General features: G+C 42.6%; 1 protein-coding gene across 1 annotated transcript in view; it reads right to left on the minus strand.

The window, feature by feature from the left end:
- Window positions 1-20579, minus strand: part of LOC128211377 (phosphatidylinositide phosphatase SAC2-like) — a 413773-nt gene that overhangs the window by 6770 nt on the left and 386424 nt on the right. Inside the window, exons 13-20 of the mRNA XM_052916105.1 lie at window positions 18429-18557; window positions 18109-18179; window positions 16525-16621; window positions 15874-16010; window positions 12511-12582; window positions 5317-5390; window positions 4613-4768; window positions 82-172 (exon numbers count right to left, since the gene is read on the minus strand). Of these exons, the coding sequence (XP_052772065.1) occupies window positions 82-172; window positions 4613-4768; window positions 5317-5390; window positions 12511-12582; window positions 15874-16010; window positions 16525-16621; window positions 18109-18179; window positions 18429-18557 (827 nt within the window). The remainder of the gene's footprint in view (window positions 1-81; window positions 173-4612; window positions 4769-5316; window positions 5391-12510; window positions 12583-15873; window positions 16011-16524; window positions 16622-18108; window positions 18180-18428; window positions 18558-20579) is intronic.

Here is a 20579-nt window from a genome sequence, read left to right on the forward strand (position 1 = left end):
GGGGTTGGTAGATGAGGGTGGGGGTGCTGTCAGGGGGAGAATTTGTTTGGGTTGGGGAGTTTGATTTTTCACTTTACTTACTTATCTAGCTTGTTTTTCTCCTCCACAACCAGTTCCAACTTGAGCAGGGTCTGGGCGGCTATGAACGCCTCACATACCACGGTAAGTTGCTCTGTAAATAGGGAAAATACTGATATCGATATCTGAAGAACATATTCTGTAACATAGAAAAACACTGATATCAATATCAGAAAGACCCATTCTGTAACAGAGGGAAATACTTATATCAATATCAAAAGAACATATTCTGTAACATAGGGAAATACTGATATCAATATCAGAAAGACATATTCTGTAACATAGGGAAACACTGATATCAATATCAGAAAGACCTATTATGTAACATAGGGAAATACTGATATCAATATCAAAAGAACATATTCTGTAACATAGGGAAATACTGATATCAATATCAGAAGAACATATTCTGTAACATAGGGAAATACTGATATCAATATCAGAAAGATATATTCTGTAACATAGGGAAACACTGATATCAATATCAGAAAGACCTATTATGTAACATAGGGAAATACTGATATCAATATCAGAAGAACATATTCTGTAACATAGGGAAATACTGATATCAATATCAGAAGAACATATTCTGTAGCATAGGGAAATACTGATATCAATATCAGAAGAACATATTCTGTAACATTGGGAAAATAACTAATATCAATATCAGGAGAGCATTATTATACATATTCTGTAACATAGGGAAAATACAGATATCAATACCAGGAGAGCTTTATAATAAATTCTACGAAACACAGAATTGTATTTGGGTCTACTGAGCTTCAGGTACTTCTAACGCGGAATGTTCAAACTAATGAAGTATTTTGAAATGTACTGCACAAACTGATTTAGTAATGACAAAGTAATTTAAACTTTATGTTAAGCAATTTGAAAATATCGTTCAAAACAAATCTATGTAAGGCATGGCTTAAAATGTTTTTTACAGCTGACTGACAGCTTAAGTAGAGCCGCAACCTAAAACCAAGACTTAACATTACATCACTGACGGGTTCTTCATAGCTTCATTTTATGATCTTTTGACATAAGCGTTCACCATTTTTAGAATAATCACAAAATATAACTTACAAAAATATATTTTTCCATAACGAATTAGAATAACAACTATATATAACAAACGTCATTCAATTCCGGTCTTTTCTTTAAAATTCTTTAACAATGCCTTAATTTACTTAATTTACGATATGGACTCGTTATCAACAGGAAACACATCGGATTTCATGTTTCCTGTTAGATTTTTTTTATCAAATAATTATTTCATTCATAAAATTTGAGGTGATGAATTTTAATATTTTGCTATTTTACGTAAAGCTAGAAATGAGTGTTATTCAGTTCATCTCCGATCTGACTGCGATGTTAATCGACTTCTTACTTCAATTTACTTAATTAAACATGATAGTCGCGTCAATTTCAGTATAACAATTTCAATATTTTAATTTACTTTATACCTAGATTAGCAGTAGCTTCTAGTTTCTTATTTTGTAAATTAATATATACATATATCAAACAATGAGCGTTCATATAAAAACAATGAGCGTTCGTATATAAAAAAAATGAACAATTAGCGTTCATATAAAAAACAATGAGCGTTCATATAAAAACAATGAGCGTTCATATAAAAAACAATGAGCGTTTATATAAAAAACAATGAGCGTTCATATAAAAACAATGAGCGTTTATATAAAAAACAATGAGCGTTCATATAAAAACAATGAGCGTTTATATAAACAACAATGAGCGTTCATATAAAAAACAATGAGCGTTCATATAAACAACAATGAGCGTTTATATAAAAACAATGAGCGTTCATATAAAAAACAATGAGCGTTCATATAAAAACAATGAGCGTTTATATAAACAACAATGAGCGTTCATATAAAAAACAATGAGCGTTCATATAAAAACAATGAGCGTTTATATAAACAACAATGAGCGTTCATATAAAAAACAATGAGCGTTTATATAAACAACAATGAGCGTTCATATAAACAACAATGAGCGTTTATATAAACAACAATGAGCGTTCATATAAAAAACAATGAGCGTTCATATAAACAACAATGAGCGTTCATATAAACAACAATGAGCGTTTATATAAACAACAATGAGCGTTTATATAAAAAACAATGAGCGTTCATATAAACAACAATGAGCGTTTATATAAACAACAATGAGCGTTTATATAAACAACAATGAGCGTTTATATTAACAACAATGAGCGTTTATATAAAAAACAATGAGCGTTTATATAAAAAACAATGAGCGTTCATATAAAAACAATGAGCGTTTATATAAACAACAATGAGCGTTCATATAAACAACAATGAGCGTTTATATAAACAACAATGAGCGTTCATATAAACAACAATGAGCGTTTATATAAAAAACAATGAGCGTTCATATAAAAACAATGAGCGTTTATATAAACAACAATGAGCGTTTATATAAACAACAAACAACAATGAGCGTTCATATAAAAAACAATGAGCGTTCATATAAACAACAATGAGCGTTCATATAAACAACAATGAGCGTTCATATAAAAACAATGAGCGTTTATATAAACAACAATGAGCGTTTATATAAACAACAATGAGCGTTCATATAAAAAACAATGAGCGTTTATATAAAAAACAATGAGCGTTCATATAAAAACAATGAGCGTTTATATAAAAAAACAATGAGCGTTCATATAAAAACAATGAGCGTTTATATAAACAACAATGAGCGTTTATATAAACAACAATGAGCGTTTATATAAACAACAATGAGCGTTCATATAAAAACAATGAGCGTTCATATAAAAAAACAATGAGCGTTCATATAAACAACAATGAGCGTTTATATAAACAACAATGAGCGTTCATATAAACAACAATGAGCGTTCATATAAAAAACAATGAGCGTTCATATAAACAACAATGAGCGTTTATATAAACAACAATGAGCGTTCATATAAAAAACAATGAGCGTTCATATAAAAACAATGAGCGCTTATATAAAAACAATGAGCGTTCATATAAAAAAACAATGAGCGTTCATATAAAAACAATGAGCGTTCATATAAAAAACAATGAGCGTTTATATAAAAAACAATGAGCGTTTATATAAAAAACAATGAGCGTTTATATTAACAACAATGAGCGTTCATATAAAAACAATGAGCGTTTATATAAACAACAATGAGCGTTTATATAAACAACAATATGCGTTCATATAAAAACAATGAGCGATCATGTAAAAACATTGAGCGTCCATATAAAACAATGAGCGTTCATACAAAAACAATGAGCGATCATATAAAAACAATGAGCGATCATATAAAAACAATGAGCGTTCATAACAAAACAACAATGAGCGATCATATAAAAATAAATATCTCATATAACTCGTGAAGGGCAATGCATTTTTTGATGAGACGTTAATTAAAGATCTCGACTACTCAAGTAATCCTGCATTAACACTGCACAATACCATCTTTGTGTCATAAGGGAAAACAATAAGTGCAGTCTGTAAATAAAGTTATGGAAATTGCAAAAAAACGAGAGCGAAATTTTCTATGATAACGATATATATTCCATTAATCATTTTGACGTTTCATTTGACGAAATAAATAATCAAACCACATCTGTCGAGCACGGAAATGTCTTTCTGACTTCCTGACTTATTACGGTGAATCCGATGCAGACAATCTAGTTAGAATGACAACATTGATTATGAAACTGTCAGATGTCCTCAATGCACAAATTCATTACTTCGTACAGATTCGTATGTGACCTAGATTTCACAACCTATATTTCATGAAAATTAATGAGGCTCTCAAGCAGTGCATGGTTAAAGACTGAGAAGTGATTAGTCGCTCAAACAAAAAAACTACTAAAAGGACGTTTGCAGATTATCATTTGAATCAGTGAATATACGTATGGCAGCGACGAACGCTTCAATGAGCCCTGTTGTGTGATTGGTTTGTGGTCATCAAGCCGGACAAGCGGGTACTTCTAATTTACCCACAACAAAAGACCACACTTTCGCGTAAAATCGTGCCACATGAGGGATGTATTTGACATAAATAAATTTAAAATTAATTTACGCGGGGGGGGGGTGTGTGAAAGTGAAACGATTCTATTTAAAGTGACATAACATAAAGAAACAATAGAAGCTGTGCGCTCCCCTCCATGGAGTGAACTCATTCGGAACACCTCGGCAATTTTCTATCGAAAACAACCTCGGAAGGATATGGACGGTTTACAATGGCAGAAATCTTTACTGTGTGTATAATTTAACTACGTGCAAGTAGATCGCGTAGTAATTTTATTTCAGTAGTATCAATGACTTTATTCTTGGCATGGATTGTGCAATAATACACTTACTTCATTGGCAATGAATTTAACTTAAGCAATACCAAGTACAAATTAAATCACTTCAATTGATTAATATAGATTTGAGGTTGTTTTCGATGAAAAATGTCCGAGGAGTACCGAATGTTCGTGTTCCGAACGAACCACTGTGTAAATACCTTTCGCCTCCTCTGGTGTTTTGACGGGAATGACCAAGTTGTTAAAAAGCCGGGTACCCGGAGCCCGTAATGTGTGGAAAAATCCCTCGTCGGCGAAGTGCCGGTAGTAGAGTCGCATCACGATACTCTTGGACTTGAACAGGGAGTGCTCAGCGCCTGCAGATACGTTATTAAGAAAATATAATTCATACATTCATTGTTGCTGCCAAAAAGAACGAAATATTTCAAACACAAAACTAGTAAACCGTTACCTATTACCGTCTTGACAAAATTATCATTTTAACTAAGACTATTTACAACAGAATGATAGGACTTCACCGTTTCTAGACATGTGGGTGTGCACTATAATAAACGTGCGTACCATTCAATTAAAGTGATTTCATCAACTCACTTTTGTCAACTCACAAGACGTGTACTGCTATAACACCGAAGCCTACTTACCAAGGCTCGTTCAACAAAACTGTATGTATTTTTTTTTTTTTTGAAAAATAGAAGAGTAAAACATTCAAACGAATTAAACACACATGGAACATTTTCTACACTTGACTTAGCGGACCTACACTTATTGTACCGAAATAACAAACATAATTTGGAATATTAACTCTCGAGCTCTCGAATCCTCCACAAAGCTCTATGTGTTATTAGCACCGTATGGCGTAAGATAGCATTTACTAACCAAACCAATTCATATATTCCTATGTTACCTATCTCTAGCCGCTCGATGTCCTCCAGGAAGATCCGCTGGTACTGTATAACCTGCTCCTCATCATCATCGTACCTGGAACGTTCAGTAAGGGATTGATTCTCATTGATCATGCGTATATGTAGTATGAACACATCGTTACGATTTTGCAGAAGCGAGTAAGCGCTTCGAAGAAATTTGCACAATCGCGTCTAACCCGCTCCAGTGATACAGCATGAGCGTTGGGGGAAAATAGAACGAATGCTTACATAAACATAGCATTTAACTCTTTTTTATTTTATTGCGTTGAAAATAAGATAAATAAGGTCTTGACGTTACTAGGCAACAAAGACGACCCTCTGACTCAGAACCTTAGTTACACAGGACGTAACCAGGCGACATAGACGGCCCTCTGACTCAACACCTTAGTTACACAGGACGTTACCAGGCGACCCTCTGACATAAACACCTTAGTTATACAGGACGTTACCAGGCGACACAGACGGCCCTCTGACTCAAAACCTTAGTTACACAGGACGTTACCAGGCGACCCTCTGACATAAACACCTTAGTTACACAGGACGTTACCAGGCGACACAGACGGCCCTCTGACTCAACACCTTAGTTACACAGGACGTTACCAGGCGACCCTCTGACATAAACACCTTAGTTACACAGGACGTTACCAGGCGACACAGACGGCCCTCTGACTCAACACCTTAGTTACGCAGGACGTTACCAGGCCCTCTGACTCAACACCTTAGTTATACAGGACGTTTACCAGGCCCTCTGACTCAACACCTTAGTTACACAGGACGTATACCAGGCCCTCTGACTCAACACCTTAGTTACACAGGACGTTACCAGGCGACACAGACGGCCCTCTGACTCAACACCTTAGTTACACAGGACGGTACCAGGCGACACAGACGGCCCTCTGACTCATCACCTTAGTTACACAGGACGTTACCAGACGACACAGACGGCCCTCTGACTCAACGCCTTAGTTACACAGGACGTTACCAGGCGACACAGACGGCCCTCTGACTCAGAACCTTAGTTACATAGGACGTTACCAGGCGACACAGTTGGCACTCTGACTCAGCACCTTAGTTACACCAGGCGACACAGACGGCCCCCTGACTCATCACCTTAGTTACACAGGACGTTACCAGGCGACACAGACGACCCTCTGACTCAGAACCTTAGTTACACAGGACGTTACCAGGCGACACAGACGGCCCTCTGACTCAGAACCTTAGTTACACAGGACGTTACCAGGCGACACAGACGACCCTCTGACATAAACACCTTAGTTACATAGGACGTTTACCAGGCCCTCTGACTCAACACCTTAGTTACACAGGACGTTTACCAGGTCCTCTGACTCAACACCTTAGTTACACAGGACGTTTACAAGGCCCTCTGACTCAACACCTTAGTTACACAGTACGTTACCAGGCGACACAGACGGCCCTCTGACTCAGCACCTTAGTTACACAGGACGTTACCAGGCGACACAGACGGCCCTCTGGCTCAGCGACTTAGTTACACAGGACGTTACCAGGCGACACAGACGACTCTTTGACTCAGCGACTTAGTTACACTAGACCTTTTCAGGCGACTTAGGCGGTCATCGGACTCAGCGCCTTAGTTGCACAAGACCTTACCAGGCGACATAGACGGCCCTCTGTCTCAGCGACTTAGTTAAACTAGACCGTACCAGGCAACACAGACGACTCTCTGACTCAAGGACTTAGTTACACAAGACCTTACCAGGCGACTTGGACGGCCGACTGACTCAGCGACTTAGTTACACAAGACCTTACCAGGCGACGTGGACGACCGACTGACTCAGCGACTTAGTTACACTAGACCTTACCAGGCGACGTGGACGGCCGACTGACTCAGCGACTTAGTTACACAAGACCTTACCAGGCGACGTGGACGGCCGACTGACTCAGCGACTTAGTTAAACTAGACCGTACCAGGCAACACAGACGACCCTCTGACTCAAGGACTTAGTTACACTAGACCTTACCAGGCGACGTGGACGGCCGACTGACTCAGCGACTTAGTTACACAAGACCTTACCAGGCGACGTGGACGGCCGACTGACTCAGCGACTTAGTTACACTAGACCTTACCAGGCGACGTGGACGGCCGACTGACTCAGCGACTTAGTTACACTAGACCTTACCAGGCGACGTGGACGGCCGACTGACTCAGCGACTTAGTTACACAAGACCTTACCAGGCGACGTGGACGGCCGACTGACTCAGCGACTTAGTTACACTAGACCTTACCAGGCGACGTGGACGGCCGACTGACTCAGCGACTTAGTTACACAAGACCTTACCAGGCGACGTGGACGGCCGACTGACTCAGCGACTTAGTTACACTAGACCTTACCAGGCGACGTGGACGGCCGACTGACTCAGCGACTTAGTTACACAAGACCTTACCAGGCGACGTGGACGGCCGACTGACTCAGCGACTTAGTTACACAAGACCTTACCAGGCGACGTGGACGGCCGACTGACTCAGCGACTTAGTTACACTAGACCTTACCAGGCGACGTGGACGGCCGACTGACTCAGCGACTTAGTTACACTAGACCTTACCAGGCGACGTGGACGGCCGACTGACTCAGCGACTTAGTTACACTAGACCTTACCAGGCGACGTGGACGGCCGACTGACTCAGCGACTTAGTTACACTAGACCTTACCAGGCGACGTGGACGGCCGACTGACTCAGCGACTTAGTTACACTAGACCTTACCAGGCGACGTGGACGGCCGACTGACTCAGCGACTTAGTTACACTAGACCTTACCAGGCGACGTGGACGGCCGACTGACTCAGCGACTTAGTTACACTAGACCTTACCAGGCGACGTGGACGGCCGACTGACTCAGCGACTTAGTTACACTAGACCTTACCAGGCGACGTGGACGGCCGACTGACTCAGCGACTTAGTTACACTAGACCTTACCAGGCGACGTGGACGGCCGACTGACTCAGCGACTTAGTTACACTAGACCTTACCAGGCGACGTGGACGGCCGACTGACTCAGCGACTTAGTTACACAAGACCTTACCAGGCGACGTGGACGGCCGACTGACTCAGCGACTTAGTTACACTAGACCTTACCAGGCGACGTGGACGGCCGACTGACTCAGCGACTTAGTTACACTAGACCTTACCAGGCGACGTGGACGGCCGACTGACTCAGCGACTTAGTTACACTAGACCTTACCAGGCGACGTGGACGGCCGACTGACTCAGCGACTTAGTTACACTAGACCTTACCAGGCGACGTGGACGGCCGACTGACTCAGCGACTTAGTTACACTAGACCTTACCAGGCGACGTGGACGGCCGACTGACTCAGCGACTTAGTTACACTAGACCTTACCAGGCGACGTGGACGGCCGACTGACTCAGCGACTTAGTTACACTAGACCTTACCAGGCGACGTGGACGGCCGACTGACTCAGCGACTTAGTTACACTAGACCTTACCAGGCGACGTGGACGGCCGACTGACTCAGCGACTTAGTTACACTAGACCTTACCAGGCGACGTGGACGGCCGACTGACTCAGCGACTTAGTTACACTAGACCTTACCAGGCGACGTGGACGGCCGACTGACTCAGCGACTTAGTTACACAAGACCTTACCAGGCGACGTGGACGGCCGACTGACTCAGCGACTTAGTTACACAAGACCTTACCAGGCGACGTGGACGGCCGACTGACTCAGCGACTTAGTTACACAAGACCTTACCAGGCGACGTGGACGGCCGACTGACTCAGCGACTTAGTTACACTAGACCTTACCAGGCGACGTGGACGGCCGACTGACTCAGCGACTTAGTTACACTAGACCTTACCAGGCGACGTGGACGGCCGACTGACTCAGCGACTTAGTTACACTAGACCTTACCAGGCGACGTGGACGGCCGACTGACTCAGCGACTTAGTTACACTAGACCTTACCAGGCGACGTGGACGGCCGACTGACTCAGCGACTTAGTTACACTAGACCTTACCAGGCGACGTGGACGGCCGACTGACTCAGCGACTTAGTTACACTAGACCTTACCAGGCGACGTGGACGGCCGACTGACTCAGCGACTTAGTTACACTAGACCTTACCAGGCGACGTGGACGGCCGACTGACTCAGCGACTTAGTTACACTAGACCTTACCAGGCGACGTGGACGGCCGACTGACTCAGCGACTTAGTTACACAAGACCTTACCAGGCGACGTGGACGGCCGACTGACTCAGCGACTTAGTTACACAAGACCTTACCAGGCGACGTGGACGGCCGACTGACTCAGCGACTTAGTTACACAAGACCTTACCAGGCGACGTGGACGGCCGACTGACTCAGCGACTTAGTTACACAAGACCTTACCAGGCGACGTGGACGGCCGACTGACTCAGCGACTTAGTTACACAAGACCTTACCAGGCGACGTGGACGGCCGACTGACTCAGCGACTTAGTTACACTAGACCTTACCAGGCGACGTGGACGGCCGACTGACTCAGCGACTTAGTTACACTAGACCTTACCAGGCGACGTGGACGGCCGACTGACTCAGCGACTTAGTTACACTAGACCTTACCAGGCGACGTGGACGGCCGACTGACTCAGCGACTTAGTTACACTAGACCTTACCAGGCGACGTGGACGGCCGACTGACTCAGCGACTTAGTTACACAAGACCTTACCAGGCGACGTGGACGGCCGACTGACTCAGCGACTTAGTTACACTAGACCTTACCAGGCGACGTGGACGGCCGACTGACTCAGCGACTTAGTTACACTAGACCTTACCAGGCGACGTGGACGGCCGACTGACTCAGCGACTTAGTTACACTAGACCTTACCAGGCGACGTGGACGGCCGACTGACTCAGCGACTTAGTTACACTAGACCTTACCAGGCGACGTGGACGGCCGACTGACTCAGCGACTTAGTTACACTAGACCTTACCAGGCGACGTGGACGGCCGACTGACTCAGCGACTTAGTTACACAAGACCTTACCAGGCGACGTGGACGGCCGACTGACTCAGCGACTTAGTTACACAAGACCTTACCAGGCGACGTGGACGGCCGACTGACTCAGCGACTTAGTTACACAAGACCTTACCAGGCGACGTGGACGGCCGACTGACTCAGCGACTTAGTTACACAAGACCTTACCAGGCGACGTGGACGGCCGACTGACTCAGCGACTTAGTTACACAAGACCTTACCAGGCGACGTGGACGGCCGACTGACTCAGCGACTTAGTTACACTAGACCTTACCAGGCGACGTGGACGGCCGACTGACTCAGCGACTTAGTTACACTAGACCTTACCAGGCGACGTGGACGGCCGACTGACTCAGCGACTTAGTTACACTAGACCTTACCAGGCGACGTGGACGGCCGACTGACTCAGCGACTTAGTTACACAAGACCTTACCAGGCGACGTGGACGGCCGACTGACTCAGCGACTTAGTTACACTAGACCTTACCAGGCGACGTGGACGGCCGACTGACTCAGCGACTTAGTTACACTAGACCTTACCAGGCGACGTGGACGGCCGACTGACTCAGCGACTTAGTTACACTAGACCTTACCAGGCGACGTGGACGGCCGACTGACTCAGCGACTTAGTTACACTAGACCTTACCAGGCGACGTGGACGGCCGACTGACTCAGCGACTTAGTTACACTAGACCTTACCAGGCGACGTGGACGGCCGACTGACTCAGCGACTTAGTTACACAAGACCTTACCAGGCGACGTGGACGGCCGACTGACTCAGCGACTTAGTTACACAAGACCTTACCAGGCGACGTGGACGACCGACTGACTCAGCGACTTAGTTACACAAGACCTTACCAGGCGACGTGGACGACCGACTGACTCAGCGACTTAGTTACACTAGACCTTACCAGGCGACGTGGACGGCCGACTGACTCAGCGACTTAGTTACACAAGACCTTACCAGGCGACGTGGACGACCGACTGACTCAGCGACTTAGTTACACTAGACCTTACCAGGCGACGTGGACGACCGACTGACTCAGCGACTTAGTTACACAAGACCTTACCAGGCGACGTGGACGACCGACTGACTCAGCGACTTAGTTACACTAGACCTTACCAGGCGACGTCGACTTAGTTACACTAGACCTTACCAGGCGACGTGGACGGCCGACTGACTCAGCGACTTAGTTACACTAGACCTTACCAGGCGACGTGGACGGCCGACTGACTCAGCGACTTAGTTACACTAGACCTTACCAGGCGACGTGGACGGCCGACTGACTCAGCGACTTAGTTACACTAGACCTTACCAGGCGACGTGGACGGCCGACTGACTCAGCGACTTAGTTACACTAGACCTTACCAGGCGACGTGGACGGCCGACTGACTCAGCGACTTAGTTACACTAGACCTTACCAGGCGACGTGGACGACCGACTGACTCAGCGACTTAGTTACACAAGACCTTACCAGGCGACGTGGACGACCGACTGACTCAGCGACTTAGTTACACAAGACCTTACCAGGCGACGTGGACGGCCGACTGACTCAGCGACTTAGTTACACTAGACCTTACCAGGCGACGTGGACGGCCGACTGACTCAGCGACTTAGTTACACTAGACCTTACCAGGCGACGTGGACGGCCGACTGACTCAGCGACTTAGTTACACTAGACCTTACCAGGCGACGTGGACGACCGACTGACTCAGCGACTTAGTTACACTAGACCTTACCAGGCGACGTGGACGACCGACTGACTCAGCGACTTAGTTACACTAGACCTTACCAGGCGACGTGGACGACCGACTGACTCAGCGACTTAGTTACACCAGACCTTACCAGGCGACGTGGACGACCGACTGACTCAGCGACTTAGTTACACAAGACCTTACCAGGCGACGTGGACGACCGACTGACTCAGCGACTTAGTTACACAAGACCTTACCAGGCGACGTGGACGACCGACTGACTCAGCGACTTAGTTACACTAGACCTTACCAGGCGACGTGGACGACCGACTGACTCAGCGACTTAGTTACACCAGACCTTACCAGGCGACGTGGACGACCGACTGACTCAGCGACTTAGTTACACTAGACCTTACCAGGCGACGTGGACGGCCGACTGACTCAGCGACTTAGTTACACAAGACCTTACCAGGCGACGTAGACGGCCCGCTGACTTAGTAACATGATCACGTCCATTTCCTGCCGCTCTGGATCCCCGCTCCTATTAACACAATTTGAAAAAAAAAACAAATATCAATAAAACAGACCATGACTGGAAGCTTATATCGTATATACTGAGGATGTGATAATAGAGTTTGTCGACGTGTTCTGTGTCGACGTCACGAGTTATATCGCGACATGTCAAAAATATGTCAAATCGTACACTAAACCTGATAAGTAGACATTTTACGGCTATTCAGGTTGAACACCTTATGCCAATCCTAAAATAATGAAGACGACAAAGCAAATTTAACTATTCAGTCGAACCCCGTTGGCTCGAACTTCCATGGACCGACCAAAATACCTCGAGCTTCGAAACATTCGAGCCAAGCGGGAATGCTTACCTTCAGTATAAAGAAATCGGCCCTTAACATCCAGTTCGAGCTTACGAGGAATTCGAGTCAAGCGATTTCGAGCCAACGGGGTTCGACTGTTGTGCATGTGTTTATGTACATCTGTTTTGTCACGAAGCACATATAAAATACATCATTGTCTTTGGCAACACCACGTGTTTTAACTCATTAACTCGATATGAAAAAATGATCACATCATCTGTATGTACGATAAACATTGACATCAATAACTTCTCAATGATATACTAAATACTGGAGGATTATACAAAACTGATATAGTTGACGATCCCATGACGTACGGATCAAACTTGAAAGTTCATCATTCTAAGCATGCCGTTTTCCGGTTATTTGTCGATAGGAGAAGCATCAGCCGGTGTCATGAATGGTTTCTTACGTACATAGGTGTCAGATACAAAGTTAATTTTGATCGAGCCTTCAATGTAAATAATAAGTACAGACAAACCGCAACAGGTGACGGAAGTAAGTTTCAGCGTACTTTGTTCCTGTTTATAATAGTCAAGTTTCTAAGAAAGCGGCTGTCAGAAATACAAATAAATTCAATCTCGAAAATAACCCTTAGCAAAATGAAATTAGACGTAACAAATAAAATATTTGTTTTGGAGTTTTCAATTGAGCCTTACTTTTTACAAATCGACCCTTTGTTCATTCTGAGGGTTCGTTTCTCCCTTTTTATAAACCTTTTCAGCAGTTTATTGAAGCGGAAAGACGCGAACATGTAATGTTTTAATAACGCGCTCTCGACAGCCACGGCTTGAAGTGAAAATATAAGTATATTCCATGGCCGAGAGTGTAAGATAGATGGCCGAGAGTGTTCAATCCGACCCGAGCGCAGGGTGTTTTGCGGAAACGAGGTTTACCGAGTTTCCGCAAAACACCCTGCGCGAGGGTCGGGATGAACCTATATTACACGAGCGGCTATGGTAGATGCTTTTTCTCCCACCTCAGTTAAACAAAATTAAGTAAAAATGTATTTTTTGCTGGAACACTTTTAAGCATAGTGAAAATAATTGCATATGGATATGCCATCATTCGTGGTTGTCATGGATATGCGCGCAGTGATTCAGATTATGTTAATAGTCAAACCGGTCATCAAATAGTTCTAAGGAGAGTGAAGCATTATTTCTTGGAGGTGCGAGAAAACTGTTTTATGGTGACATTTGAAGCGATAAATAATTAATTAGCGTTCTAAATATTGCCACAAGACAACGGTTCCATGATACAGACGACAGTCTTCAACAAGGGAGGTAATTACAATGTGGTGACCATTAAAATGAAGTTCCATACGGTCATTTTATCTTCGCCCGTGGGCAAGATAAGAATTTCTAGCATGGTTAAATTATTGGATCTACTTATCTGAGGTGGGAGAAAAAAATATTTAGACAAAGCTTTACTTGAAACAAAATCTCGACCCTTCGATCCTTATTACTGAGGAAATAAAATACGAAACAAAAATAAATAAATTTGGCCTTAAAAACAATGAGTGCAGATGTACTCTAGAACTAATTATTAACAATCAGGTTTCTCATTCAATGAACTTATTTAAATAAAGAAGTGATCAGCCACAATAAAGAAGTAAATTTATTCCGCACTGACAACCGACACAAATAGAAACTCTTAATTAAATATAGCCTGCATGATAGGCGAGAATGTGCGGTACGGTGACACAATGAACTCCAACTTTTCAACTTTTTATTTACTATCATAGCCCGGTGACGTTTTTACGACTTGTTAAATTTATACTTTCTGACAACTGCAGTTAATTCTAGCCGAGGATTTGTTAAATTAAACTTTGGATTCTCGCTGACGATTTGTTAAATTAGATTTTGGAATTCTCAGCGACGACTTGTTAAATTACTAGTAAATAAATTTAATTATCGGCCACGAGTCGTTGAATTAAACATTGGAATTGATGGCGAACGATAGCATCCAAGAACTCTGACAGCTCAATTTTTCAAACGTTCGTCTTCATTTCAATGCTCTGAAACATTTTATGATAATCTCAAACGACTTGTTTACGCTGTTGTTCCTTAATTGTTCTGGCTAAGTTTAAGAATATCTTTTCTTCACCGCCTTTTATGTGTGTAATCATCCATGGGTTCCCAAACAAAAAAAATACAATACCGGCAGAAAACTTATAAGACAATGGGTTCTAGATGTTTGGGAAGACAATATTTAGCGCAAGAAAATTCCAAATTCTGCGGAAAAAACGCCCCCTAACCACACTCATGAGACAAGAGACTCTCGCACATGGTCAGCGTTCAAACAACTTCAGCCGCCCAAACACTCCCCCGTTTCCCTCCCCCCACGAACATTGTATTTATATGATCCCCATTCACAGCGCCTCTCCGTCTACTCTACCCGCGAATCTTCTAAATGGTTGGCGATTATTAGGCTCCAGTCGTCCAGGCACTTATCCGACTCCATGACTAACAGTCTTTATCCCAATGTCACCAGCGCCTTCTTCGCCGTCCCTTCTTCCGAAAAGTACCGAAGGGCTGACGTTGACGACACTTAAGCCGCCCATACACTAATATAACTCTATAATCAATTTTCCTACACAGTCCCCATCCCTCCTCATCATCCTTCACCCGGTAACTCCCATAAGGTCGGCGTTTACGGGATTCCAGCCACCAAGACACTCTTACGGTGCCACAATGAGCATCCCTTCACGGTCGTCCACCACACCCCCTCTCTCATTCCCTTTCAATGGAAATTCCCACTGGATGTCGTCCGGGCACTCCCCAAATTATTAAGATCAACCCCCGCTTACAGTCCTCCACCCCACCCCCTCTGTCATTCTTTTTCACCGGAAATTCCAACATGGTGCCGCCCAGGCACTCTTTGGATTCTTAAATCAACCCTCTCTTACAGTTCCCACTCCCATCCCTACTGTCATGCCCTACCCTCGGGAAACTCACACAGGGTCGGCGTTGACGAGGCTCCAGCCGCCCAGACACTCCTCTGGTTCCACAATCAACATCCGCTTGCAGTCCTCGATCAGCTGCTTCACGTTCTCCTCCTTCTCCAGCAACTCTCTGACGTCATCCTCGGGCACCTGCAAATATGGGTTAACGTACACTGATTGTTGGGTTTTCAATGTTACAGTTCAAATTGACAGATTTTGACCATGGCTATACCTAAATTGGCTGTTTTATTATCCGTTCACATTTATCGCTATTTAAAGGAGCACAAAATAGACTTGTGCATATGTTTTAATTATTTTAATAGATTATTTTGTTTCACTAAGTTGATTTAAACGATTTATGAGATATTACCTTTTTTATTAATTAATAGCTACGTGGCCATTTAAAAAGGGCCAAAATATCTCTTAGCATTTTTATCTGTACGCAAATCATGTGCGGATCATTATAGTCAATTGGGTTGAACATAATAATGTATTAAAAAATAATGTTTTCATCAAGCTATTTAGTATCTCACCAAAATGCGTCAGTTTAAGAAGGCTTTCCATCAATTTGTCTCCAAGTTTTACGATCCTAGAAAGTTACCTTTCAAATATTGCAATCACAAGCAAAAAAGGATAACCAAGCGTCAAAAATAATCCAAATTACCTTAAGCCTTCCGTCCATGATGTCCTCAGAGACGGGTTTCCCGTGCGTGATGTCGATCGCCGCCTGACGGTACGTGTCCTTGAAACGTAGGTAGTACCTGAAACGTCGACGTCATGTGGGAGTTTTATTGATGATATCTATGATATTCCTTGAAAGATATAGAGAATATTTGTTTATTTCAGTGTAAGATCATCGTATTTTATTTCACGAGTGTCATAGAAAAACATATTTTCACGAGTGGAGTGAAATTAAAAACGATCTTACACTGAAATAAACAAATTTTCTGTTTCTTTTATGCTTATTTTCGGAGTTTTTTTTCTTAATTACCCCCTTTTTGAAAAGGGTGTTATGTACGCCGCTACCCGTGGGGCGCCCCTTTCGCAAAATTATAGCTGTCAACTTTTTTATTTCCGGTTTGTTGAGAAAAAGTTCTCTGCTATTTATTCTTATAGTTTATTATTCGCTCGTTTTTTTATTGCAAAGATGGTATGAACAGTAATCAATGAATTTTTGTAAGTGCAAATATGTTCCAAAAACAACGATAACACTTTTATTTTAAGCATGAATACATAACCAAATTACTACGCCGCCATTTTATGAATGAAAATTTGGAAGGTCAAATGTGTTAGCAAATCAATTGCGGATATTCATTGGATTTTAAACATTTTTCTTAGTTTTAGACTGTTTTTCATGATACATGGATATTCAGTCATGTTACTGTCAGAGACCAGTCTGTTTCGCTTGAAAACAGGTTTGTTTTCCAGGTAAAGAGTGAATACCACGCTAGTTTGTTGACAAATTTTGAGACGTGGGTGGCGTAACAAAAAATCAGATTATCTGTGAATTGTTGTGTGAATTTTCCGGGAAGCTGGTTTTACGTATTACAATGACACACAGTTCAAAATACATTTGAACGATGATATAAAATTCTTTTTATGTTCGAACAGTTGTTTTCGTCTGTAATTCTGTAATTTGTTTGGTATGAAAGCAAATGTTAGAACATTCGATCAGCTTCAAGATGAAGAAAACGTTTGGAAAACGGGATAACCGTTAATAAACGGTTAGTTGTTAATTTCCAAATATATATTTATTTAAAGTTATTAAACATTTCTTTAAATTTAATCATTTTTTGCCAACATTTTCTGGTTCAAAGTGAAGTGTTATGTTTCGATCAATGGGTAGTTACGACAAAGAATTTTAAAAGTAGTTCAGGAAGTTGATATTTTCACTCCTTATTTTGCAGTGAAAATATCAAATTCAGTTGAAGATTAACGTCATGTACTGGGATGCTGTATGTCTTTGAGCAGTGGCGTATAAGGATATACAGTCAAAACTCGCTATATCGAAGTAATTTGGACCTCGGATATTCGAAATAACAAAACATCGATAAAACCGAAATACAAAACATGTCTAAAATAACTCAAAACTATTTGAAAAAAGTTCGACATAACCGGAACATCGAGGTAAAAGAGTACGACAAGGCCAGTAAAGTATTAAGTGATCACTCGGTAAAAATATAACAATCTTACAATAAAACAAATTATCCTCAATACATTATTTGCATTCCGTTATGTGCCTGTTTACCTGTTGGCCGAGTTCACCCCGTCCTTCATCATTCCGGATATCTTCCGCTCCCCAGTCCGTGTGAAGTCGCCCTGTAACCATGGAAATATAGTGTCAAAAATAGTAACATATCCTCTGAGTCATCATCAACCGTACCAACGGCACTTCACCTCAACAAGAACAATAAATATGCATAAGGCTTTATCACGCGCCAAAGTCCGATATTTCGCGGGAAAACTGTCTTAAATTGTCTTGGTCAACAACTAAAAACAAGATCAATAGGATCAAGATTCGAATTAGTGGGACTGCCGCTAGCCAGTCAACCTTAGATTGGGCTTTACCTTGAGGGCGACCGTGCCAGCGTACTGTTTGCTGATTGCATCACCCGTGTTAGCCCACATCTGCTGGAATTTCCGGCGGCACGCATCCGGCAACGTCTCTTCCGGCGCCAGAAGACCCAACTTCCGGCACTTGAATGAAATAATTAGAATAACAAACTGAAATCTTAAAACGCATATGTAACCTAGTGGTAAGACTTCCAACCCAGGGGTTGCGGGATCAATCCCCCGTCCTTCACTATAATATTACAACTACCTTCCAAAAGGGACGTTAAACGGAAGTCCCGTCTGACAAAGTAATATAAAATGGCGCACCTTAGAGAACCAGGGAAGCTCTAGTTAGAGTACTACTATGTCTCAGCACTAGGCCAAAACACAAGACAATACGACATATCTGAATCACTTTTTCAATGTTGTCCTGTTACCACGGTGAAAAAGCGCACTCGCTTCTCATCAAGGCATTAGGGTTTGATACCCAGCACGCACGCATGTGATTTTGTTTTATGTTCACCAAGCCGGAGAAGTGGGTACGCCGGTTAAAGACCACGCTGTCGTGTAACATCGTGCCAACGAACGTGATTAATGTAATGTTGTAATAACTTCTTTAAGAGTCATAGTAAAACAAACATGTCTAAACTAAATCTAAGGCTACAAATAATATGTTTATACAGCACCGAAATACCAAAAGAAGTTCCGGCAGAGACGAAATGTGAGATTCTTCGAAATCAATTGAGGTAAAATCGAAAAACTACGATATTGAGATCAAGTAAGATAAAAATAAAGGAGCGACTAATAGCAATTTCTTTTTCTGCACAACACCACATCATCATTTCTTTTGTTTACAGAAAATAATTCCATTATGTTTTAGCATGTTTGAGGGTATTTTTTGTTGTCTTGTATCCAATAACTCTCATATCGGAACGGTTACAGCTAACAACTGGCCTGAGCTTAGCCGTTCAGTAACGAGCATATGGATTAATTACAACGAAATTCACTTATACCGCACGCTTGTTATTGAACGCTGTACTTGACAACATGATATTTAACACTTACGTCACCGATATCCCCCGTGATTGAAATTATACATTCGCGTTAGAGCGTTCGTGTATAATTTCAAAAACTTGGGGGTTGATTGTGCTGTAAATATTAAAAAATATGATCCTACGAAGACTTAGGAATGTTTGACTGGAAAAAAAAACGTCGTAATTTACTCGTAAGCAAACAAATAACATCGCCATAAAGCAAAAAACCAACATATTAGCATGTATTTGTGGAAATCATTTATAGCTGGCACCAATATAACACTGTGTATTTAATGTAAATCATTCTTTTTAATGACCACTCAAGGTTCCAGATTTTATGATAACAAAACCTCAGTATCATTGTAAGGAAGGCGTAACCTGAGTCAGCCAAAGATAACCGTCATTACATTAGATTATGGTGAGATACATCTGAAGAATGCGTTTAGCATACATTATTACATACCAATTTACATTTTTACAGTAGTTTCACAGCAGTATCTCCGGTTAATGACCAGACGCAAGTTCAGCATCTGTCAACTGCTATTATTATTTCGTTATGTTAATGTCATATAAGTCGCGAGCCACCATTGATAACAGTTTCAATGGCTTGGTCCTGTCCCACATTATACACAAGAAATGTGTCAAGGTGGTTGCTGCTGAATTTTGGACAATATTCCGCAATCACAATAAAAGGTCGGGCGTTGACAAAAATACGCATTTTACGAGGATACCGGATTAACCCGCGGACGCCTGCTACAGTGTGCGTGGGCAGTCTTATTTGGACAGCTGGTCCCAGTGCACAGGCAAAATAACCTTGTAACACTGTTTAACACTGACAAACGGAACCCTCGTTTAAAGTCCATCGATGTTCGTTCAAGGAAGAGGTTAATTCTGTCAGTGTAAAGGTGGGGATTCGAACATGCCATCCCTGGTTCAATGGTCAGGTGTCTTCTACTATACCACCAGATTACAGATCCGACACTGCATGCTTATGTATGTTTATTTCAGTTTAGCAAGGTCTGTTGCATTTTGGATTGACCCCGCCGTTACGCCATCTTGACTTTAATGTTTACCTTTCGTAAGTGACATGAGATATAAGTGACAACAATTCTCATTCAATTGAAGATAGTAG

Source organism: Mya arenaria, chromosome 12, assembly GCF_026914265.1.
Source record: "Mya arenaria isolate MELC-2E11 chromosome 12, ASM2691426v1".
NCBI lineage: Eukaryota > Metazoa > Mollusca > Bivalvia > Myida > Myidae > Mya > Mya arenaria.